Source organism: Protopterus annectens, chromosome 3.part0 (genome assembly GCF_019279795.1).
Source record: "Protopterus annectens isolate FY-2018-M chromosome 3.part0, PAN1.0, whole genome shotgun sequence".
Classification (NCBI taxonomy): domain Eukaryota; kingdom Metazoa; phylum Chordata; order Ceratodontiformes; family Protopteridae; genus Protopterus; species Protopterus annectens.
Genome location: NC_056731.1, coordinates 143,119,899 through 143,145,899, shown reverse-complemented (window position 1 = coordinate 143,145,899; position 26,001 = coordinate 143,119,899). Strand labels below are relative to the sequence as shown.

Below are 26,001 nucleotides of genomic sequence, written 5' to 3'. Positions count from 1 at the left end.
CAAATATGAGCTAAGTCTTGTCTCCTAAGTCAAGGACAACCACAAGGCATTCTTTATTGATGTCTGCAGCCTCAAAAGCAATACACAATTGGGTGCAGAGATCATCGTTAATGGTGGCACCAACACTGAGCCAGAAGATGCAACAAACCTACTGGCAGACAAATTCAGCTCTAACTTTACCCATCTCTCCTCTGCAGCCACCCCTCCAGAAATGCCATCAAATATATCACACCCTGCTATCACTAGGGAACAGGCCTTCTTCACTGCCATATCTAAGGCTAATAACACTGTACTAACAGGCCCTGACAATATCCCAGGCTGCCTTCTAAAGACCAACTTTAGTAGCTCGCCTAGTTTCTGGCATCATTCTAACTGAATATAATATTTGTCAGCACGGAAGAAGATGGTCAACAGACCACCCTGCTTTGCCAGGTGTGGACTACTTTTCTCCCCTCTAGGTTTTCAGATATTAGCTAAAACATTGCCCTCCCCCATAGGGCCTCTTTAAGACCCATCAGATCCTCTGGCATCGGTATTTAACTACAGCATCCAAACAGGCTCTGTGTCTTATGAATGGAGAACGGCAGACATCATCCCTCTGCACAAAGGCAGGTCATCTACAGACCCTGGAAACTACAGATCCATAAGTTTGATGGTCTCATATGCTAAGTCATGGAAAGAAATATCATGGAAATGATCAATTACATAACATCCTTCCAGAAACTGGACCTAGCCAAGTCTTGTTTCATCATGGGCATGTCATGCATACTCAACATGTTAGACTTCTTTGAGAAGGTCACCAAACCAATGGATGAGGGGCATTTAGTTCACACTGCTTACCTTGACCTGGCCAAGATGTCTGACATACTACCCAACTGGTGCATTCTTGACAAACTCAGTATGTTAAGAATAAAGTCTTATGTCATCCAGTGGACACCCAGGTGGGTCATGGGCAGGATCCAGGAAGTCAGAATTTGGAGTCCACTTCTACAGAGAGGCCAGTCACCAGTGGAGTTCCTCACAGATTGGTCCTGGGATCGCTCCTTTTAGGCATCTACTTCTCTGAAGTCAACGCTAATGTCAAGGGTCTCTGGCTGACCAAATTGCAAATTAGGAACAGTCACAGAATCTGCAACTGACAGTAATGGACTCCAGTAAGGGACAACACAAACAAATAACTGTTGTCAGAGCCATGAACTAAAACTAAATGCCAAGAAATTAATGACAGCATCATTTTGGGAAGTCAGCCAACCCTGGTAACTACCATATTGACAGAGACAGTAATTTACCCTTTGACCATCACATGTTTACAGGAGAAAATCATTACATGCTCAGCAACTTATACACAAAGCTATGTTGTCTAAGTCCAAGAAGATCATTGTTCCACTGTACTCAGCATTCATCAGACCTGTCATTGAGTACAATGCATCCCTTGGTATGTGCCTAACCAGTCACAGCCAGTAATTAGAGCATTCACAGAGGTTTCTCCCTAAAAGAATACAGGGTATGAATAATATATCCTACACAGACTGCCTCAAAGCCTAATGCCTGTAATCTGTCTCCCACAGGCTGTTAAAGGGAGATCTATGCCTGTCAGACAAATCATCTTCACACTCCACTCTGATGGACCTCCTGCATATATGCAAAACAAACAACACCAGAATTACCTAGTCTAAAGACTTTAACCTTGTCAGTGATATAAATAGGACCTTCTGGAGAGACAGCTATGTATCCCAGAGTTTACCCCTTCTCTGGAACAGGCTCCCCATCCATGTGAAGTTGAGATCCTCTCTAACTGAAGTCAAGTATAACTTGGACTGCTGAACTGGGAACCAAAAATGCAATCCAGCTTGACAACTGTGTCTCTAACAGACTCAGGCAGCCAGTAAATGCTTTGTCTACTGTGCCCCTGCTTTGTAAATGTTTCATCTCCCAAGCCCCTACTTACACTACCAAGGGTACGAGAAATTGATAGAGATTTGGGATGCATAGCTAGGCTTAAAAAGGCCTCAGTGGTCAAGTGGTCATTAGTCAAGTAAATAGCTATGAACCTACTACTTGTAAACTTTCAAACATAAATAGTTGTTCAGACCTTAAAACTTATTTAAAGTTAGATCTTCTTCATAATTTAAAACATGTAAAAGTCTTTTTCAGCCTTTACAACTTAATCATTCTCCCAAGCTTACTAATTGCCTTCTACTTATTTAGGTTTGCAAGCTTACAAATGCACTTATTCATGTTTGAAATCTTACAAATAGAGCTTTTTATGAAGTTCTGTAATTTGTCTCCATGCTACTCTAATTGCTGCTCACACAGTACACACGGCTATTATCAGTATGTCTCCATGCTACTCTACTCGCTGCTCACACAGTTATTATCAGTATGTCTCCATGCTACTATACTCGCTGCTCACACAGTACACACAACTATTATCAGTATGTCTCCATGCTACTCTACTCGCTGCTCACACAGTTATTATCAGTATGTCTCCATGCTACTATACTCGCTGCTCACACAGTACACACAGCTATTATCAGTATGTCTCCATGCTACCCTACTCGCTGCTCACACAGTACACACAGCTATTATCAGTATGTCTCCATGCTACTCTAATCGCTGCTCACACAGTACACACAGCTATTATCAGTATGTCTCCATGCTACTCTAATCGCTGCTCACACAGTACACACAGCTATTATCAGTATGTCTCCATGCTACCCTACTCGCTGCTCACACAGTACACACAGCTATTATCAGTATGTCTCCATGCTACCCTACTCACTGCTCACACAGTACACACAGCTATTATCAGTATGTCTCCATGCTACTCTAATCGCTGCTCACACAGTACACACAGCTATTATCAGTATGTCTCCATGCTACTCTACTCGCTGCTCACACAGTACACACAGCTATTATCAGTATGCACATAGTTTTCTTTAATATCTCTAATTTCTTTTCAGTCTATTCAGTTTATCCGATACAATGTGTTGTCACATTTGTAGCTTAGATCAAGTTTATTGTTGCTTATATTGTATATTTATATATGTACTTCAATTCGTTACACATGCTATGCATACCATGCCTTTTGTATTAAGAATCTTGACTGCTTACTAGATCTTGCACAATCTACGTTGGAACTGGAATTAATCAGTTTTGATCAGTCTCCTACCTTACTAAACCAGCTCATCTACCTCAGTTTAGCCAAAATGTGCTGTAATCTAACAGTCTTGCCTCCTCCGAATTAACTTAATTCCGTCTCCCTTTCTGTACTCCCACCAATGTTATTCTTGTTCTGTTGTCCCATACAACTAATATGCACTTATTGCCCGGTGATCATCTAATCTAATGTTGCTCACTTTCTGCTTGCACTGTATCTCATTTTAAAACTCTTACACATGGTACACTGCCATAGCTTACTGTATACATAGGCATGGTCTTTTTGAACCATGACTACGGTACTAGTTGTCATACCTGATACCCCATGGAACAACTTAGAAAGGACTAGGGTAGTACTTTTTAATGCCATGTCGAAAGTGTTTACCTTTTTTATTACCTTCTAATGCCTGCAATAGTATTCATTCTGATATGTTACTAATTAAGCTTCATAACCAATATCTCACTGGATCTTATGAAATTATTATGGGGTTCAACCACTTTACGAAAATGCACTTCATTTGATGTCATATTGAAAGTAGAAACTATTGGCATTTACATCTCATCTTACTCCTTGCATCACTGAGATGCATCTTTGCCACAATGCATCCATAACTAAATAACTATATAATTAGCAGAAAGAGCAGCAAGCAGTCATGCAAAATCATGCATGCTACGTGTGTTGCCTGTGCTATGTTTCAGTTTGTATACAACCTGCAGTCCTTTGCAATGTTTAAATGTCTTTCAAATTTATTTTGTATTTGAAATGGACTAGTAGGTGAAAATGTTAGACAATACATTAGTCTTCAACCAGCGTGCAGCCTATCTGTTTTAAGTAATGTAACTACTTGATTCAGTAAGAGTCATTGAGAACACTGTACCACATTACAACTCAATGATCTGACTTTACTGAATGTAATGCAGCATTGTGTATCCCTTCAGAAACGAGCCCATGAAAGAAGTTAAAAAAGCTACAATCCCTGACAAAAAAAAAAAAACACAAGGATGGAAGACTTGAGCTCTCATTTTACCTGGTATCCTAGAGATCACATAGAAAGGAAGTTTGCCTGGTACAAGAAAATGTCATGTTGGGTTCAGTTTAAAAGTATGTGACAGGAGCACATAGCTTTTACAGCTAACCGAAAAGATGTGAATTTAATAATAAAAGTAAATATTATTAACAGGAAAAAACATGGCTACTAATGTACGTAACACCTTCTGGAATGGTGAATAAGCTTTCCATTGCAATCAGCAGAAGACAATTATTAACTTCTTTAATAACAACTGGGTGTACAACAGGAAGCAAAACTATATCAAAGCAGAGTTACAGCAACAAGTCTTCACTTTAAGCTTGACAAAAGAACCTGCAATCCTGAGAATCCAAAACATAATTACTCGGGAGCTCTTCTCAGTGGGTCAGAACTGTAAATGGCCCTGATGGTCAAAATGGTTACCAGAATAATAAAATAGTATAGGTACTGTTGTTTTATGGTGTAAAGCTTCTAGAAGTGAAGAATCAATAGCGCATTGCAGCAGGTGCACTACAGAAACATCCTATACATTTTTTTACTCTCACCAGTGGTAAATTCCCAACACTTAGAATTTGTCAGTCAGAAGCTGCTGAAATTAGCCATTTCAAACAAATCCCTGGAGAATGTGTTAACCTGTCAGTTTAAAAAGTACCTAGCTCCCATGTGCTGCTGATAGTTACCAAACATAGATTTAAAAAGAACCACCGAATCCTTACTTCTTAACTAACTTAAGCTGAAAAAATACAATGCCTTGCATTCCGGTGAACTAACAATGGTTGTGTTTAAAAGTTTAACAAATATATCTGTGCTTTATTCCTGAAACTTGTCTTACTGGGCCTTCTTATAAATGCGCTTCTGCTTGTTTGTCATTTCTGAGTAATAAGCAAGCAAAAAAAAAAAAAAAGAAAAATCCAGTTACATATCTGCTGGCTTATAAACATGCTCAAAGATTTAAATGCTGCAATATTGTAGTGGAAGCAAGCCCTGTTTATCACAATCTATAAAATCTACAAAGTGGATTATGAAGATCCATATTAAAATCTTCAGACCCACCTCCATCCAAGTTGCTATTAGTATACTGCTGAAGATAATGTCCATCCATAACTTATCAGCTACGTTATGACCTGCTGTGAAATTCCCTCTCTGGTCTTTGTAAACAGCACAGTACAAGCTATGCAATAATTTAGTATGTTTATTAACTCTGGTATGTCCTTACTACTGGCAAGCCCACTGCTAATGGTTTCCTTGACTACAGGCAGCTAATCATATCTGCTGGGAAAAGTATCCAAAATTGGACTGCATGGATATGCTTTGTAATAAATCACTAATCATGCTGGAAATAATCCCCATTAAGCAACTGGTGAAAGAAGGGAGGGGAGAAAATGTATTGACATGCTCTCTGAAGCAGAATTTAAAATCCTGCACATTGTTTAACAGCTTAGCGGTAGTGTAGCCAAAAGAATGCCAGGAAAGGGGTCTAGGCCTGTGTCCTAGCTACAGAAGGTGCTTATTTAGTGCTGTACTCCAGGGCTTTTACCAGAGCCTTTTTCACATAAAGCTTTTAATTGCTATGGCAGTTTATTTGAGCTACGGCTCAAGGTGCATGTTGTCTCCTTTCCCTTCTTTGTCTGATTACTTGCAAGTTGCGTTGAGGGTCCTTCTTCATTTAATTCTGTATGTGATCCAAAGAGAAGCCTGGGTTATGGGTGAAAAGAGTCTGGAGCATTAAATACTGACCTTGTAAGAATATGAAATAACAAATACATCAACAAAAACATATATGTGTATTCATAGTTCCTCTAGATTCATTATTGTGTCTTTATAGCATATCACAAAATGTGTTCTTTATTAAGTTAAGCCAGTGACTTTAGTTGCCCCTCAGGTAACTAACTGTCCTGAACCAGAACACTATTTCCTTTCTTTTTGATGGTCTCTTGATAAATAAGGAGCATGTGTCAGCCCCTGCAGTCCACAAATGATACCATTCTGTTTGTTACCCTTAGTGACTATGCTGACATATCACTGCAGATTCGGCTTGACTTTGGACTAATCAGAAAGAATCCTTTGTACAGATACTTTATTATAAGCCCAGAGAACTCAGCACAGCTCCTTGTGGTATCCAGCAGAGTTCCTAGAGCAGCAGAGAAAGGAAAAAGCAACTTTCCAGATTTTAAGTATTTTTTCTTGCATTTTTCGACCATTTGTGTTATTCGGCGACTGTTTCTGTCTATTTTATAGTGGTATTACCTGTTTTTCCTGTTTTTATAAGCTTTAATTGTTGGTTGCACTTCTTAGTTTAAGTTTGCTTAAAAGTTAAACTACAGGCTAATACACTCAAGTGTACTAGCTTTTGATAGCATTTAATCGAAAAGCAAAGCATTTATTGTGTTTTCTGTTCTGTCTGTGAAAAAAAAACTTGAAAAAAAAAAAAATATTCTTGTTCTCCTAACTTTCCTTGCTAGTTTGTTTCAGTGATCAGATTTTGCTGATCCCTGGGCTTTGTCTTGGTTCCTGTACTTCTCCATTTTCTTTGTTTGGTCAGGGGGACGTTTCTTTACTCACCAGTGGGAGTGGGGGGTACTGAGCTGCTTGTTTGTCCTCAGAGGAGTGGTTTAAGACAGTAACTTGTAGTTCAGTGGCCATTTTGGGTCATTTCCTGCCTTTTCCAGCCCCCTGCTATAAAGCACGCTTTAGCGCGATTTAGCGCGGAGTTGCCACTAGCGCAGCATCGGGCAACGCCGGTTTAACAAGGTTAAACTTTCTCTGGCTCCATAAAGTCTGTTCTTCATTTTTTCCCTTAGAACTGCTCTACTAGTAACCTAAACAGTATATCCCTTGACTAAAAAGCGCAGCACTTGTTCCTAAAAGTTTTTTAAAAAAAAAAAAAAAAAAGCTCAGCACTTGTCACTTCTATATTATACAAAGTCCCTCACTTAACCCCCAGGAGTGCCCACTTCCTTACTAAGTCCTCTCTTATTCAGTCTCATACCTAACTTCTTAATTTTTCTAGCATGTTGAAGGGCCAGATGCTGGCGTCCTCTCCTGCCCAGTTGTTGAATCTGGGAATATTGAGGCAATGTTACAATTGCCTCATGTACACAGACAACCCTCTCCTCCTCCCACATAACACAAATACTTGCGAGAGATGCAGCTATTTAGCCAAACTGGAGGCTGAGCTCTCTCAACTCAGGACTGGCAAGACCAGACAGGAGGAGAAGGAAACTACACACACCACAAAACCAGCCTCACATAATGCTACCACACCACTGAATCAAACACATAAACACACAAAGACATACTCGGAGGCTCTGAGTAAAATTTACCTAAACAGCAGAGGCCTCCAAAGCAGACACCCAAACAACTGCTACCTCAAGACACCCCACAAGCAACACATAAACCACAAAATCAGTGTGCAAAGCAGTCACAGCCCTTAAGGCCAAATACAACACCAAACATACTTGTCATAGGTGACTCCATAGTCAGACACACTGACGTCCCACTCACCAAGCTGAACAAGGAGAGGGTCACAGTAAGCTGCCTATCGGGCTAGAATCCACCACATAACACAAGCACTTGGGTCACTCCACGGCAAGTACAAATATGACACAGTCATTGTCCATGCCGGTGTGAACGACCTGAGACGTACCTCCCTGGACTACATGAAAAGAGACATAGAGGAGCTCTCTGGTTATGTAGCCCAGGCAGGTATGACCCTGACCCTGAGCAGTATCCTTCCTTCACCAAGAATGATGCCACAATATAGAGACAAGATGATCAGCTTTAACAATTGGCTTAATGTCTGGTGTCATTCAAAGGGGATCCAGTGTCTGTCTGCCTGGGATGACATGCTTGACAAGCCACGCTGCTTTGCAAGGGATGGCTTGCACCTGTCACCCCTGGGATTCCGGATATTGGCTAAGGCTCTTGCCACCCCATAGTGCATTTTTAGGCAAGGCTCAAATTCTAAACCTACCAACCTTGAAAACAAAAATGGGAAGAAACTGAGGGTAATGCTGCTCAATGCCAGAAGTCTAAATCTCAAAATGCACGCACTCGAGGCCCTTCTCAGTATGGAGAACATCGATGTCTGTGCTGTAACTGAAACCTGGTTCAAGGCTCCTGAGAGCACCGCGGCACTATTAGGTTTTACCTCATATCATGCGTTCCGGCCCCAAAACCCGGACCACACCACAAAAGGAGGGGGTGTATCCATATTCATAAAGGATACCCACACCTCCAGGTTGGTGGCAATTCACGAAGCTTCGGAAACCATCCAGGTGCAACTAACCATAGGCAAAACTGCTCTACAAATTGTAGCATGCTACAGGCCACCCTCTTAAACTCAGGAACCCCACACAGCCTTCCTGAAGACACTGGATGTTATAAATGTATCTCCAAACACCATCATATTGGGTGACTTCAACTACCCGAATATAGACTGGGAACATTACTCAAGCCCTAACTTTCTAGCCCAACGGTTCCTGGAGTTCATAAATTCAAATGCCATGGAACAGCTAGTCACTGTTCCCACGAGAGGAGAAAATATACTAGATCTCATTATCACAAACATGGGGACAAAATGCTCCACACCGGAAGTGTATCCCTCATTGGTGAGATCTGATCATAAACTAATCTCACTGGAAATCCACATCCCGCCCCCACCCCAAACAAAAAAGACCACAGTGAAGAACTTCTCTAAAGCAAACTTCACACTACTCAAGAATGGAATGGTATCCTTCACAGCCCCTGAGCCAGTGGAAACCACAACCCAAGCTGCGGAAGCCCTTACAAATGCCTTCTATGAACACCTCCAGGACTGCATGGATCAGGCAATCCCAAATAAAACCAAGACTCTTTCCACAAAGGGCAAACGTCCAGTCTGGTGGACCCCAGCCATTAACAAACTTTACAATAAGAGGAGAAAGCTATTACATGATAGAACAAAATCCATAAAAGGGAAGTCACCCCTGATCATTATTAGTAAAAAAATATGAGCACTCATAAAATCAACTAAGGCCAATTTTGAGAGAAAAATTGCCATGGATTCAAAGGACAATCATAAGGCCTTTTTCAGCTATGTTAGGAACCTGGGTGGAAACTCCCAGATATGCTCAGAATTAGTCCAAATGATACAAAATCACTGAACCCACAGACATTGCCAACATAATGGCAGACAGGTTCAGTGCAAACTTCACCCCCCTCTCCCCACCTAATGGAGAGATAACTATCCCAGTGGAGTGTAGCCTCCCAGACATCTCAAATGCGCAGGTGAAAGCTGCTCTCTCTAAAGCTAAAAACACAGCAACAATGGGACCGGATGGTGTCCCCGGCTGTGTGCTACACGAGCTAAATGAGGAATTAAACCCACACATAAGGCAGCTGTTTAATCTCAGCCTTACCACAGGATACATGCCCAAGGAGTGGCGTACAGCAACTGTGGTCCCACTCCACAAAGGCGGTGCCTCTACGGACCCTGGTAATTACCGCCCCATAAGCTTAACAAGTCTAGTCTGCAAAGCTATGGAGAGGATCATAATGGAGCTCATAAACAAAGATATAGTTTATTGTTGCTTATATTGTATATTTATATATGTACTTCAATTAGTTACACATGCTATGCATACCATGCCTTTTGTATTAAGAATCTTGACTGCTTACTAGATCTTGCACAATCACGTTGGAACTGGAATTAATCAGTTTTGATCAGTCTCCTACCTTACTAAACCAGCTCATCTACCTCAGTTTAGCCAAAATGTGCCGTAATCTAACAGTCTTGCCTCCTCCGAATTAACTTAATTCCGTCTCCCTTTCTGTACTCCCACCAATGTTATTCTTGTTCTGTTGTCCCATACAACTAATATGCACTTATTGCCCGGTGATCATCTAATCTAATGTTGCTCACTTTCTGCTTGCACTGTATCTCATTTTAAAACTCTTACACATGGTACACTGCCATAGCTTACTGTATACATAGGCATGGTCTTTTTGAACCATGACTACGGTACTAGTTGTCATACCTGATACCCCATGGAACAACTTAGAAAGGACTGGGGTAGTACTTTTTAATGCCATGTCGAAAGTGTTTACCTTTTTTATTACCTTCTAATGCCTGCAATAGTATTCATTCTGATATGTTACTAATTAAGCTTCATAACCAATATCTCACTGGATCTTATGAAATTATTATGGGGTTCAACCACTTTACGAAAATGCACTTCATTTGATGTCATATTGAAAGTAGGAACTATTGGCATTTACATCTCATCTTACTCCTTGCATCACTGAGATGCATCTTTGCCACAATGCATCCATAACTAAATAACTATATAATTAGCAGAAAGAGCAGCAAGCAGTCATGCAAAATCATGCATGCTACGTGTGTTGCCTGTGCTATGTTTCAGTTTGTATACAACCTGCAGTCCTTTGCAACGTTTAAATGTCTTTCAAATTTATTTAGTATTTGAAATGGACCAGTAGGTGAAAATGTTAGACAATAAATTAGTCTTCAACCAGCGTGCAGCCTATCTGTTTTAAGTAATGTAACTACTTGATTCAGTAAGATTCATTGAGAACACTGTACCACATTACAACTCAATGATCTGACTTTACTGAATGTAATGCAGCATTGTGTATCCCTTCAGAAACGAGCCCATGAAAGAAGTTAAAAAAGCTACAATCCCTGACAAAAAAAAAAAAAACACAAGGATGGAAGACTTGAGCTCTCATTTTACCTGGTATCCTAGAGATCACATAGAAAGGAAGTTTGCCTGGTACAAGAAAATGTCATGTTGGGTTCAGTTTAAAAGTATGTGAAAGGAGCACATTGCTTTTGCAGCTAACCGAAAAGATGTGAATTTAATAATAAAAGTAAATATTATTAACAGGAAAAAACATGGCTACTAATGTACGTAACACCTTCTGGAATGGTGAATAAGCTTTCCATTGCAATCAGCAGAAGACCGTTATTAACTTCTTTAATAACAATTGGGTGTACAACAGGAAGCAAAACTATATCAAAGCAGAGTTACAGCAACAAGTCTTCACTTTAAGCTTGACAAAAGAACCTGCAATCCTGAGAATCCATAACATAATTACTCGGGAGCTCTTCTCAGTGGGTCAGAACTGTAAATGGCCCTGATGGTCAACATGGTTACCAGAATAATAAAATAGTATAGGTACTGTTGTTTTATGGTGTAAAGCTTCTAGAAGTGAAGAATCAATAGCGCATTGCAGCAGGTGCACTACAGAAACATCCTATACATTTTTTTACTCTCACCAGTGGTAAATTCCCAACACTTAGAATTTGTCAGTCAGAAGCTGCTGAAATTAGCCATTTCAAACAAATCCCTGGAGAATGTGTTAACCTGTCAGTTTAAAAAGTACCAAGCTCCCATGTGCTGCTGATAGTTACCAAACATAGATTTAAAAAGAACCACCGAATCCTTACTTCTTAACTAACTTAAGCTGAAAAAATACAATGCCTTGCATTCCGGTGAACTAACAATGGTTGTGTTTAAAAGTTTAACAAATATATCTGTACTTTATTCCTGAAACATGTCTTACTGGGCCTTCTTATAAATGAGCTTCTGCTTGTTTGTCATTTCTGAGTAATAAGCAAGCAAAAAAAAAAAAGAAAAATCCAGTTACATATCTGTTGGCTTATAAACATGCTCAAAGATTTAAATGCTGCAATATTGTAGTGGAAGCAAGCCCTGTTTATCACAATCTATAAAATCTACAAAGTGGATTATGAAGATCCATATTAAAATCTTCAGACCCACCTCCATCCAAGTTGCTATTAGTATACTGCTGAAGATAATGTCCATCCATAACTTATCAGCTACGTTATGACCTGCTGTGAAATTCCCTCTCTGGTCTTTGTAAACAGCACAGTACAAGCTATGCAATAATTTAGTATGTTTATTAACTCTGGTATGTCCTTACTACTGGCAAGCCCACTGCTAATGGTTTCCTTGACTACAGGCAGCTAATCATATCTGCTGGGAAAAGTATCCAAAATTGGACTGCATGGATATGCTTTGTAATAAATCACTAATCATGCTGGAAATAATCCCCATTAAGCAACTGGTGAAAGAAGGGAGGGGAGAAAATGTATTGACATGCTCTCTGAAGCAGAATTTAAAATCCTGCACATTGTTTAACAGCTTAGCGGTAGTGTAGCCAAAAGAATGCCAGGAAAGGGGTCTAGGCCTGTGTCCTAGCTACAGAATGTGCTTATTTAGTGCTGTACTCCAGGGCTTTTACCAAAGCCTTTTTCACATAAAGCTTTTAATTGCTATGGCAGTTTATTTGAGCTACGGCTCAAGGTGCATGTTGTCTCCTTTCCCTTCTTTGTCTGATTACTTGCAAGTTGCGTTGAGGGTCCTTCTTCATTTAATTCTATATGTGATCCAAAGAGAAGCCTGGGTTATGGGTGAAAAGAGTCTGGAGCATTAAAGACTGACCTTGTAAGAATATGAAATAATAAATACATCAACAAAAACATACATGTGTATTCATAATTCCTCTAGATTCATTATTGTGTCTTTATAGCATATCACAAAATGTGTTCTTTATTAAGTTAAGCCAGTGACTTTAGTTGCCCCTCAGGTAACTAACTGTCCTGAACCAGAACACTATTTCCTTTCTTTTTGATGGCCTCTTGATAAATAAGGAGCAGGTGTCAGCCCCTGCAGTCCACAAATGATACCATTCTGTTTGTTACACTTAGTGACTATGCTGACATATCACTGCAGATTCGGCTTGACTTTGGACTAATCAGAAAGAATCCTTTGTGCAGATACTTTATTATAAGCCCTCTGAGATCCAGGTAGTCCTATTTGGAGCTCATCTGTTCAAGTTCCACTCTACTAGTGTCTTTTGAAGTAAATAAGCATTGAAATACACAGCGTCATCGTTGTGTAAAGGTGAGTCTTCTTCAAGAAGAATAATGCAGTTTTAAAAAATAAAGAAGAGGATATAACTACTATATTTGTATACTCTGTAATGCTTCACTAGTTTTGGGTATAGTCTGCATTTCTAACTAGAATACTGACTTCAGACATGAGACATCTCTGATAAGAGGAACCAAGAATCAATAAGATATACAAGTCAAATACAAAACAAGTATAAAAACATTGGGGTTGTTTGAAAGAAATATTAAGGCCTGCTAGATAAAATCCTTTTCCCTGAGATAGTGTAAAAACTCAGCCTTTGTGACCAACTGTCCTCAGTTAGAATAGAAGGGGTAGATATTCTTAAAAATTCAGTTTGTGATCACTAAAAGTGAATAAGGAGCAAACAATCCACATCTTGGAGCCGAACCATGGAATATGCAGTGTGCCAAAGTCAACAAATAAAAATACCATGCCTGGGCATAAGTAAAGGTACCAGCTGACTGCATCTGCCACTGTGGCTTGGAATTTTTGTGGGTGTCTGTTTGTCAGTTCTGACTGTTAGACATCAACACTCTTCCATGTGACAGGAGTCTTGGAGCTGGGACATGAGGCCAAAATAAGCTACAAACTAGAGAACGCATGAGATTAAGTGTTATGGGTTTAAGATGTTTCAAAATTCTGGATAACTGTGCTGTAGACAATAAAATAAAGTAGAGCAAATTAAAAATAAAATCAGTTAGCACAATAAACACTGTTTGTCAGACAGTGACTAATGTCATGACTTGTGCATGAAAATGAGGTTTATAGCCACCTTAAAAATATTAACCAGTGTAAATTCTCACATTTTCAAAAACAGAATCTACGCCATCTGATGTTTGATCTTTTTGAATTCTGCTTAGGAATGAAACAAAGAGTTTATAGAAAAATGAAAACATAGATTTTCTAAAGAGGAAGAACTACCAAGATATCCATTCAGAGGGCTTTGCTCCATGTATCCCTTTGCTAATATAATCAGCTTTCCTTTACCTCAAAGAAAAGGTGATTTTACTTTGAGATACTGCGGTGGTGGTGCTGCGGTAGCGCTGTCGCCTCACAGTAAGCCGTTGTCCTGTTCGATTCTCAGCTAAAGCTTCTTCTGTGTGGAGACATGTGTGAATGGGCGTACCTTCATTGAAGGTTGTGTGTCAGGCCCGGCAAGTCGGTACGTAAAAATCTACTGCCAATCATTAGCGGACTGGAGTTCCTCTGTGGCGACCCCTAACCGGGAAAAGCCGAAAGATACAACAACAAAATTTTCCTCTGGGAAGAAGTGCATTTGAAACTGTAAAACCATAAGCTTTAATCAAGTATCTTTCCACTACCACAAGACCATGTAAATTAATTTTAAAGTTATTTGTCATTTACCATAAACGATGTATACTATGTCATACAGACCTGCATGTGCTCAGCAAACAATATTTAGTACTACACATGGCATACTACTATTACAAGAGTCAATACTACCAAAAATGTTACGGGATTCTTCAAATGTCATTGACGAGAAAGCTTAAGTGCACCAATTAATGCATTTCTGTAAACAGAAACAATCAGCAATAAGTAAGTAAAAAGAAATGCCCAAGCTGTATTAGAGTTAATCATATTAAAAACTATGAGCCATACTGAGTGACAGAAACTCAAAATCACTCACTGGGTATCTGCTGGATCCTGTGGACAACAACGAATGCATCAGAAAGGCCTACTTTCACTGGGTGATTTGTTGAACTAATCCGTGTCACCAAAACAGGCACCTGAAAGAGAGAAACATCATATAAGAGATATGATATTGTAAACATTTAAGGCTGATGAGCTAGACACTTCCGACTGAACTGATGTGGATGTCCAAACATATTCTTTTTTTTTTCCTTTCCCTTCTTCCTGAACTCTATGTATAGGCAGTCAGCAAACATCCACAATAGCAGCAGAAGGGAGACAAAAATCCGGCTTTCAGTACAAGAATCTAAGAAACCAACATTTTATGAAAAAAGAAAAACAGTCATGATAGCAGTGATATTGTTGCCAGCACAGAAAATGGCCACAGTGAGATCAACAGAAGTAGCATCAGCACTCTTTTAAACACATAATGCTTACAAGGTAGTAAAAATAGGTATATCTGTATACTTGAAACATTTTTGTTAATAAGAAGGATAACAAACCAAGACTTAAAAATGCAATATAAACAGAGGATATACGTGGAGGAAAAGAAATGCACCACTAAAGTGATTCCCTTGTTCAATAACACTATCTTTTTACAGACTACTGTAAGTACGCTCAGTTGAGTCTATATTATATACTAGAAGATACTTTTCTTCGAACATATAATCATCGACACCTAATGAGCGAACACTCTAAAGTGCGAACGGCCACATCCTCAAATATTTTACTCAGGAAAAAATTCAGTTAGCCATTATCGGGAGTTGCCCTTTTTCCCAATGTAGAGCGATGTCGGAGTTAGTATATTTAGTTAGGGGGGGTATGGGGCACTGCCCCCCACATTGGGGGTGTTGCAGGCAAAGCCCCCCCCCCGATTAGGGTTTTAAAGTTTGTGTTTTTTGTGTACGGCCCCATGTGAACTTTTTTCCCCGAAGAAACAATTCACATTGGTGGCCGATTGTGCTTTAGAGCATTTACTCTTTAGGTGTTGATGATTATATGTTCAAAGAAAAGTCTCTTCAAGCATATACTATAGATCTGCTCAGTCTTCCGAAAGAGTATTCACTTCACATACCTAATTTCTTTATCATAACAGCTTTATGAAAATTTCATCTTTCACTTTTTACTCAACAGTCACATCAAGTGGCATACTCAAGAAAAGAGCTCTTATTAACAGAATTAATGATATTGTTTATTACAGAAATGGTTGTGTTCCCGAACTGCATAAGCATTATATCAACATCATATTACCAACTATTTATTTTTGACACATAAAATCTTTTCGTAACATTTTTATAATGTATGAATAGAGTAAAAAACAGGTGCAAAGATAATAAAACACTCCAGAGCTACATACAATACTTACAAGGTAGTGAGCTGATAGAACAAAGGATGCTAATATAAGATAAATAAAGTGCAGGGCCAAATCAGACATACACTAAACAGAGAAAATATGGAGTAGAACATGTAAAGATGCAAAGAATAATTGCTGAAACCATAAAGCGTGCAGCAACTTGGAATAACAAGCACATCTGAAAAAATAAGTTAAAACAATAGCCTTAATGAATTGCCTAAATGACAATAAAGCACTTTAAAATTTGATACTCATTCGTAGGCTTTGAGAAATGTGAGAAACATCATAGCTATTCAAATTAACATCTGCCTTAGCTTCAGCAAAAACGTAACAACTAAACACTATACGCACAGATCTTGCTTTGCAGCTTACAGTTTTACATCAAACCAATTATATTTCTGTAAACAGAGACAGCATGTGATGACTTTCAGCAGGAGGTAATGGACGTCCTTGCCATTGACAAGTAAGACCATGATCTTGTAGTTAGTGCTGAGGATTAAAGCTATAAACAGTTAATGATCTGCTTTGCACAGGTCACTCAGTCTCCATTAGCAAAATGCAAAACTTTGAGTACGTTACTTCATCTGACAGATTGAGGCTGAAGAAGGTCCATGAGGATCAGTGCTTTATCCCAGTTAAGGAACTTAATCAAACCATAAACTGTGGTGCTGTGTCTTTGGAAGATAGCTTGGTACTGGCTTAATAACGAGCTAAATGGAAGGATAAGTAGAACAAGAGCCAAGCCTTTTGCAACTGTTGAATTAAGAAATCAGAAATGCTCTAGTATAAGACAAGGTACAACAAATCCTAACCATCTAACGAAGACATGTTATACAGTATCTGGCTCACAAAAGAGTAATCAACAGCAGTTTAGTCAAGCTCTTACAGATCAGTCAGACTGATGCAAAAGTTTCACCAACTCTAGTGACATTTACTTAAGCACAGACTCTAGTGACATTTACTTAAGCACTGACTCTAGTGGCATTTACATAAATGTAGCTGTTTTTAGTAGTTGTGCTAGTCAGTGGTTTCAATGTAAGAAATGTGTTTTAGAATGGGGTATATGAGGTTTGCTTGCAGACCAATTTGTTCCAAGGACATGTGTTATGGGGGGTTTAGAGTGTTTAGTAAGGGCAGCAGAGGGGTAGTATTTTTGTTAGTAGTTACTGAAGGGTAAATGATTAACTGCATGTGGGGTAAGGACAGGAATTTGGGGTAAAGATAGGTGTTTTTTGTAGCTCTTATTATTGTAGGATTCAGTATAAGTGGGTCTCTTTGGGAGTGGCTTTAGAACAGAGCAGCTTTAGCCATATCCAAGCAACCAGGATTTTCAGTATAGGCCTGGGAGTAGGTAACAATGTGTAGGGAAAGTGGGGTTTGCTTTGGGGTTCATTGGGCCTGAGAGTAGGTACCCATGTACAGGGAAAGTGGGGTTTACTTTGGAGTTCATTGGGTAGCATAGATAATGTGGTTAATAAGTTTTTTGTGTGGTGAGGGGTTCAGGCTGTCAGTGGATCTGTGGATGGTTGGAAAGTGTGGAGTAATCTCTCTTAATGAAATTCTTAAGTTAGTTTAGTAGGAACAATCAATGTACTCTCTTGCAATTGTTCACTTTGTATGGTCACTGTTCCCCGTTCTGAAATCTTGTGGTTTGCACTCTGATAGAGGCTATCAGAAAGTCCTCTTGGAGCAGATATCGGGAGTTGTTTTAAATATTTATTTCAGTGATTTTATACATTTTGATACAGATATTAGGATTTCCTAAAGTCTCAGCAGCTCCGCAGACTAATCTCGATGCTAGAGTTGACTCTGAGAAGGTTCATATGCACATGGTTATGATGGTTGGTTGGTTAAGCAGATGATCCATGCATGCATATGGTGGCTAGTGGAGTTAGCATAATAATGGTTGACTGGCAAACCATTTAACTGTTCAGGCATTGTCTGGATTTTGCCTAGTGCTTTAGGTCAACTCTTCCTGAAACATCTGCATTTTCTGGCATATCATGGAGGACTCAAGTCACTGAATGGGGAATACAATTGGGTTAAAGACTTTGTGTCCTTCAGTAGATGTAGGGTAATACAACTCCTGGTATGCTAGCTTTGTTCATGGGATTATGTTTGATCCCATTAATTTAGGTTTTGTTGAGATTGCTTATGCTAGGGGAATAAGAGGTGTGAGGGCAAAAAAATGGCAAAGGATGGTCCTGGAATGCTATGAAAGTGCAGGGAGATTGCAAATGTTTTTATTTTGGAAATGCTGTAGCTGCACTAGTTGGAAATTGTTTTTTTTAAACCAATGTAAATAGTTCCATTTCCAATGTGTTCAGAGACAGGATGTCAGAATTTGAGGTTGTGCACATGGGTAGTTTTTACATGTGTCGAAGGCAGAACAGGGAGTGCATTTGCTGTGATGTTTGAGGCTCAGAATGATAGTGGGAGGAGAAACTCAAATTCTGTCTCCTTATCCAGAACAACATAAAAAAATGAAAACTTTGAAACCAGGAATGCTCTACAGACACAAGCATTACTGTACACATCTACCAAAATTATTCTAGCCACCACCTTTCTGTTGCCCACTGTTATGTAGATCTCCTGGTCTCACTAATCTCAACATCTCAGTGAAATGAAAAAAATATGGTATAATAAAAATGGCTAAATTTGCAACTAGTACATCCTATTCTACCCATCACTGTACTGCTCTTCAGTCCTCATCTGGCTTAAACTCCCACACAATCTTAACCTTTTACAACTTATAACTGCACAAAAAAACAGATACATGAACTGCCTGCCCAGCCATCAATTTCATACTCTAAAGCTACATATTTAAACTTCCAGTGCACTAACTGACTAAAACAGGAAGATAAAACCTCTATTCCCACTCTGTGACTAAAATATGGAGCACAGTGTGACTCCGCTGCACTGGCTCAGTAATCAAGGAGCCTCAATCCTCACCACTAACACCAGTGAGGGCCGTGCACATTGGGAGGATGACAAGTACACACACAGTAAAGTACAATTTCCCCTAAGAGCTCACAAAGATCACAGTCAGCCTGGGGCTGGTTTCTCCCTCTCTCTCCAGTTCCCCAGTAAGACTCCCAACTGGCACAGCTAAAGGGTTAAGATCTCAGCCGCATGGTCAAGCCAAAACCTTCAGCACCCTCTCTCTCCAACCAGTGCTTTTTGTCCCTGCCCAAGTATCTGACACGCACACACTTTGAGATGTGATTTATTTGCAAACACACACACAATCCCAGGGAAGGCTGGCACAGATTTACTAGCTATGCCCCCTTCTGCCCAGACTATAAGGTAGTAATCAGTGCCACCGACCACTACTTATCAGCTACCATAAGGCCCTTACAAAGGGTGACCAATTTTATTGTGCAATGTTCCTGTCATCCAAATGGTAAGTGTGACCAGAACTTTTAAGGCTATTTCAGAGTGGCCTGTACAGTATCACCAAATACATATACAAGTACTGTAAGAGCTTAAGCATCGCTATACAAAACCAGCCACAATTAAAAGGTTTAAATATATTTAATAATAAATAATAAAAACACAAGACAACACTCATTAACTCAACACAGTGACAACAGACAGAAAATACTTTAAAACAACACTGCAGGACAGTCTCACATAAATACAGAAAACATCTAGACTGATCTTACTATTTTCCTATCTCTAAGAGAAAGACTATGATCTCAGTCTTACTTACAGAGCAAGGCAAGTGCTGGTAAGATGTTTACTGGTCCAGAGTCAAATACAAAATGCACAGACTTTCTCTCTGAGACAGTTCTTAAGCTACTTACAAACATTTCTGCTGAGTTATCTCAGATTACATCATTCTTGTCATCTCAGCAGAAACTTAAAATTTAACATGTGTCTGTGAAAAATACTTATCTCTCAGATGTACAGCCTCTAGGAAGCCACAGAGCAATATAAAAATACTTTACATGTGAAACCTAGTAATTATCTCTGTCTCAAGACAATAGAAAGAAACTCTAGCTGTAGACACTCTGTCTCTTAGCTGAGATAAACTAACTTCATAACATATTGCAAAACTCATTACTTATTTTTGAGTTTGCAAGTTAACTCTGTATATTCCAGCCTTTACCATCAACACATGCATTTGCATAGGCCTGTAGTTTATACACATTTCTGTTCTTTTCCACCAGAGTGCACTGTGGTTACATTGTTGAAGCTCAGTACAAAATATATAGTTTTCTTACATTTCTAAGGCAACATACAAATCATATCACTATTCAAAAATGACAGCATTATTTACAAAATTCGAGCTGGCTCGGCTGGCAGCCTTCACACACCTTACCTATAAACACCAGATCAAACCGTAACCACTTAGCTTTCAAACAAACAGTTTAAGAATCGTTCACCACATTTTGGATATGTCCTTAGTCTAAGATTGGCTGATAGTATTAACTGTTATGCCCTATCCTATCTTTCCTACCATCCTTATTAACATTTCCATGTAAATAATCAGCTACATTTTTTTACTTTCTCTTCTCTTGTGTTTTTCTAATCACAGCCTCCTCACTGATTTACTCTGTTGCTAAACTATTGACAAATGTATGGTTTGTACATACTGTCTTTAGCTCATACTTTAGTATTTGCTAATCATAAGCAAATCAAAATGTACATTTACAAATTGTATATACTGTACTTTAACTCTATAATTCATCATTCATATTTATGCATGCACAATTCTAATACAAATATAATGTAAATTGTAAATCATCTGTAGCTAGTACATTGTCTTATGCAAATGTTTTAATATAGGAGCATTCTCCATGGGCTTCCAATGAAAATGGGTACACTTGACCTAGATGGACTTTCCAGGTAAACAAATGTCAATAAATAAATAATGTCAACCCCGAAGATCTTACAAAGTACCAGGATATTTTAATTGACAATCAAATATTTACTCTATGTGCTTCATACCTTTCTTGTGAAGTTTTTTGTACTACTTAAAAGGACTTAAGAGCATAATTATGCAATTACTGTGCATACTTTTAACAATGCTATTTACAATTATCATTCCATTAGTTGTTTACTTAAAATTAATTTTTTTTTAGTTTTGGATTGCATCAATATAGATATACAAATAGCTGATATATAACATTAACTTAATTCAAGAGACAATTTATGGCAGGTTTTGCTAATGCATCTATACATGCTGGGTTAAGGAACCACATTCATTTTAAAATGGTTTTAAAAAAGCATAGGTTGATTTTTGTACTGTTTTATTTATTTGAATTTGTAGTCATCTTTAAATGATACATTTACATGTATCCTTAAAATAAACAGTATTGATTTTCACATGATTAAGGTCATATGTCTTTTCTACATATTCTGTCTAGTACTTGTATAGCCATGTTTTCACTGTTTGGAGATGAAAGCACTTACTGATGTTTGCCTTTGTGGTTTTAATTCTGATTTTGTTGAACTAAACAAGGGCTACTCTATTTTACCACCTTAAGTGTCTTTTTTGTTTATTTTACTTACTGCACTATCCACATAGCAAACAATGTAAATTAACACGATCTAGTGGAATCATTTACTACTCAAGTTTGCAAAGCCTTAATATATTAAAAAAATGACTGTCATGGCTGATATTTTTTTCTACAGAGGTGTTACTAATTCTAAAGCCCTTCCTGTACTATTTTCCATGGGAAGTGTGCCACATTTCTGTTAATATGTATTTCTATGTTCAAATAACTGAATAAATTAAAAAAAAATGTGAGTCTTACCCTTAAAGCTAAATTGTTCTTTTTTAAAGCTAAAAGTCTTGCCTAACATCACTTACACATGCATTTCTACCATTGTTTGAGAAAGGACTGGTCTTTAGAATGCATAACTTGATTCATTGAAACAGATTAGCTCCCCAGGCCATCAATGCAACTGGCTCTTCATTGCTAAAGTATTCTTAAGCCATTAACAGCTGACAGGTATTAACTGCTGTGAAACAGTAGCACACAATTACTCTTAATCACTTAATGTCATGGGCCTATGCAAAACAGTGGACTCATGCAGAGCTATTCTATAAAATGATTGCTTTTCAGTCATGCACACAGCTTCTTTTGTCATTCTGGACACTATTGCACAAATAATTTAATGTGCTCTAATGAAAAACTGTTAGTATGCATTAATAATAGTAAACTGTTCTATGAAGCATACAGGTTTGCTACTCCTTTATTCATAATATCAGACACAGTAAAATGATTTTAAGATTCAACCTTCAAATCTGACCTACAAGTATATTAAAAAGTGGACCATGTTTTCCATTAATACCCACATTAATATACAACAGATATGGATAAATCTTGTAAGAGACACATTAAATAAAGGTTAAAAAGCAATTTAAAATGCCTCTAATCATTTTGTATATAATAATTTGAGCATTGGGCAATTCTTGTCCATTCAAAACAGGTAGGTAGTTTATTGGATACTAGTATCTATAGAGGAAGAAACAGCACAGTTGCTATCAGATGACATCATTCAAATTCTTCACATTGGCATATCACTACTGTGGCCTCTTTAGTAAATCACTGTTGCTAAGAAACAGATACTCAGTGATAATAAAATTAATGGTGGTTAAAGACTTCCATTTTTAATTCAAAGTACTTCATCATAACATTGTAAAACACACTGTAATTCCCTGTTTTAAAACATCATAACCTGTCATGTGATGACTAATGGCCAATCAAAAGTAATAGAATTTAACCCTTCTAAAACCAATGCTAAAAAGCCTACATGCATACAAAGATGATTAAAACAAAAATATACAATGTCAAATACCAGTTCATAAATTAATTTTATACATACCAAATGTATTGAATCTCTATTAAGAACCTATTAAATCTTTTGTTTTAACTCATTCCCTCCAATGGCGCTCTGGAAGTTTGCACAGTAATTTCCAATGGGCAGAGCCTAAACTTTTTGATAGAATCAAATGATGTCCTTACATTTGAAAGTAATATTCATATCTCTGGAACCATAGGAGTTACTAAAGAAGTGTAACTGGCAAATTATTCAGCACAAACTACTTTTATAGTGGTAGTATTCTTTGGGTTCAAGATCTTAAAATGGATTTTTTAAGTTTCAGTAAATACAGTAACCCTAATAAAACATACAGTAAAAAAAACTGCTATCATGGATTGGCAGTTTCCCATCATCTCTTTGGCCAGCCTGATGGACATGTGCAACATGAGACAATGTAGCAATTATGTCATGTTCATAGGTTCATAGGTGTGTACTAGGCTAATGACCCTCGGGCCTTTACAAGCCTAGCCATAGGATAACCCTGGCATAGTTCTGACAACCATTTACTCTTGAAACAAACACATGATTTATGTGGAAGATGTAGTAGGCAAGACTCCCATACAAGGACAAATCGATGCCAAGCAAGTTGTCATCACACTTACACTTCCCACACTAAATAATGACATGGCACATAAACCCACATATTTATTTATTTTATATTTGTTAACCGGGAAAGTCCACTGGACACATGTCCATTTACAGTAGAGGCCTGGGGAGAAAAACTCCATGTAAAAAAAACAATAAAGTACAAAGGTGATATAATGACATATGGAGAAGTACTCACCTGTAACTTACCAAAAGATGAGAGGCCTGCCAAACAGAAACCACTTACAAACATAACAATGCAAAACCAACCACAACACATAACACACACCAGTGCCTCAACAAATAAGCCCATGAGATGGAACACCACAGAACCTAATGTATTGGTCATAGGTGACTCCACTGTGAGACATACAGATGACCCCTTTACCAGGCTGGATAAGGAGTTGGGTTATGGTTAGCTGCCTGTCAGATGCCAGGATCCAAGTCATTCAAGCACTCAAGTCACTCAACCTAAGTACTGGTATGACTCTGTCACTGTCCATGAGGGGGTGAATGACTTGAGACATACCTCACTGGACTATATGAAAAGAGACATGACTGAGCTCTCACATTATGTGTCACAGGCAGGTATAAGCCTAGCATTAAGCAGCATTCTACCTTCTCCAAGGAGGATACCACAATACAAACAAAAAATGATTGACTTTTACAGTTGGCTTAGCTTTTAGCGTCAATTTAATCGGATCCAATACCTGTCAGCCTGGGAAGGCATGATTGACAGGTCATGCTGCTTTGCCAGATATGGTCTGCACCTGCTTCCTCTGGGCTTTCGGGTACCGGCAAAGGAATTAGCCATTCCTATTGTGGCTTTTTTAGGTACTGTCGAAATAATCAACCTCCTAACACAAAAAATCCTCTCCAGATGAACTCACTATACTGCTGCTTAATGCTAGGAGTCTAAGCATGAAATTGCACTCCCCTGAAAGCACTCCTCACCTTGGAAGATGCTGATGTCTGTGCACTCACTGAGATATGGTTCAAAGATGCTGAAAGCACCCTGGCTGTGTGGGGCTACAATGTCTCCCATACATTCAGATCACAAACTGAGTCTGAAAGAACCAAAGGAGGAAGTGGATCCAGCTCAATTCTCTTGAGATGTTTCATGTCCAATTAACTATAGGCAAAGCCCCCAACCCCATCATAGCTAGTTATAGGTCCCCCACCATGAAACAGGAAAAACATGCCACATACCTGAACTTACTGGAGTCACTTGCTACACAGCCCAACACATTACTCATGGGTAATTTTAATTATCCTACCACTGACTGGGAAACATACACAACCACAAACATGGCGACTCAGAAGATGTAAATGCTCTGGAACAGCTAGTCAGCACACCCACAAGAGGATCAAATGTCCTGGACATAGAACTCACTAACATGGCAGAGCATTGTACCCTCCCCCCACTGTGTGATGCCTTCCCTGGAAAGATCAGACTATAAATCATGTCTTGTTTCATGTAAGTATATGACCAGATACCCCATTGAGCTCAAAAATGCTTAAGAATTTTTCAAAGATAAATTGCCTCCTACTAAGTAGTGCTATAAAAAAGTTTCAAAGCCCATCAAACACAAATAACACAGACTCGTATGCACAGGTGTACAGCAATGCCCTTTATAACGATTTAAGCAGTTGTATAGAATTGGCTATACGTCACTGGATTAAAACCAGGTCTTGCTGAAAAAACAAGCTACCCTGGTGGACCCGTAATATAAAGAGGTTACACAACAAGAGAAAGAAACTAATATCCAAAAACAAGAGGGAACTGGCTGAGCAGAGGAAGAAATCCCTCTAGCTTAAACAGACAAATTAGAGTAGCTCACAAAGCCAGTGTGCCGAACAATCACAGCCCTTAAGGCTAAACAACACACCTGATACACTTGTAATAGGTGACTCTATCATCAGGCACACTGACGTCCCACTCACCAGGCTGAACAAGGAGAAGGTCATGGTGAGCTGCCTGTCGGGTGCTAGGATCCGCCACATAACACAAGCACTCAGGTCACTCCAAGGCAAGTACAAATATGACTCAGTCATTGTCCATGCTGGTGTGAATGACCTGAGACGTACCTCCCTGGACTACATGAAAAGAGACATAGAAGAGCTCTCTGAGCATGTAGCCTAGGCCGGTATGACCATGACCTTGAGTAGCATCTTACCCTCACCAAGAATAATGCCACAGTATGAAGACAAAATTATCAATTTCAACAATTGGCTTAAGTATTGGTGTCATTCAAAGGGGATCCAATGCCTGTCAGCCTGGGATGACATGCTCGACAAGCCACGATGCTTCGCTAGGGACGGCTTGCACCTGTCACCCCTGGGCTTTCGGATATTGGCAAAGGCTCTTGCTACCCCCATAGTGCTTTTTTTAGGCAAGGCTCAAAAGACAAGCCCACCTCCATAGGTATCACAAGGGATAAGAAACTAAGAGTAA

General features: G+C 38.9%; 1 protein-coding gene across 2 annotated transcripts in view; it reads right to left on the bottom strand.

Annotated features, from left to right (window-relative positions):
- Positions 1-26,001, bottom strand: part of PLXDC2 (plexin domain containing 2) — a 3,345,655-nt gene that overhangs the window by 1,186,888 nt on the left and 2,132,766 nt on the right. For both annotated transcript variants that reach the window (XM_044064643.1, XM_044064642.1), the window contains exon 7: positions 14,772-14,871. In XM_044064643.1, the coding sequence (XP_043920578.1) occupies positions 14,772-14,871 (100 nt within the window). The remainder of the gene's footprint in view (positions 1-14,771; positions 14,872-26,001) is intronic.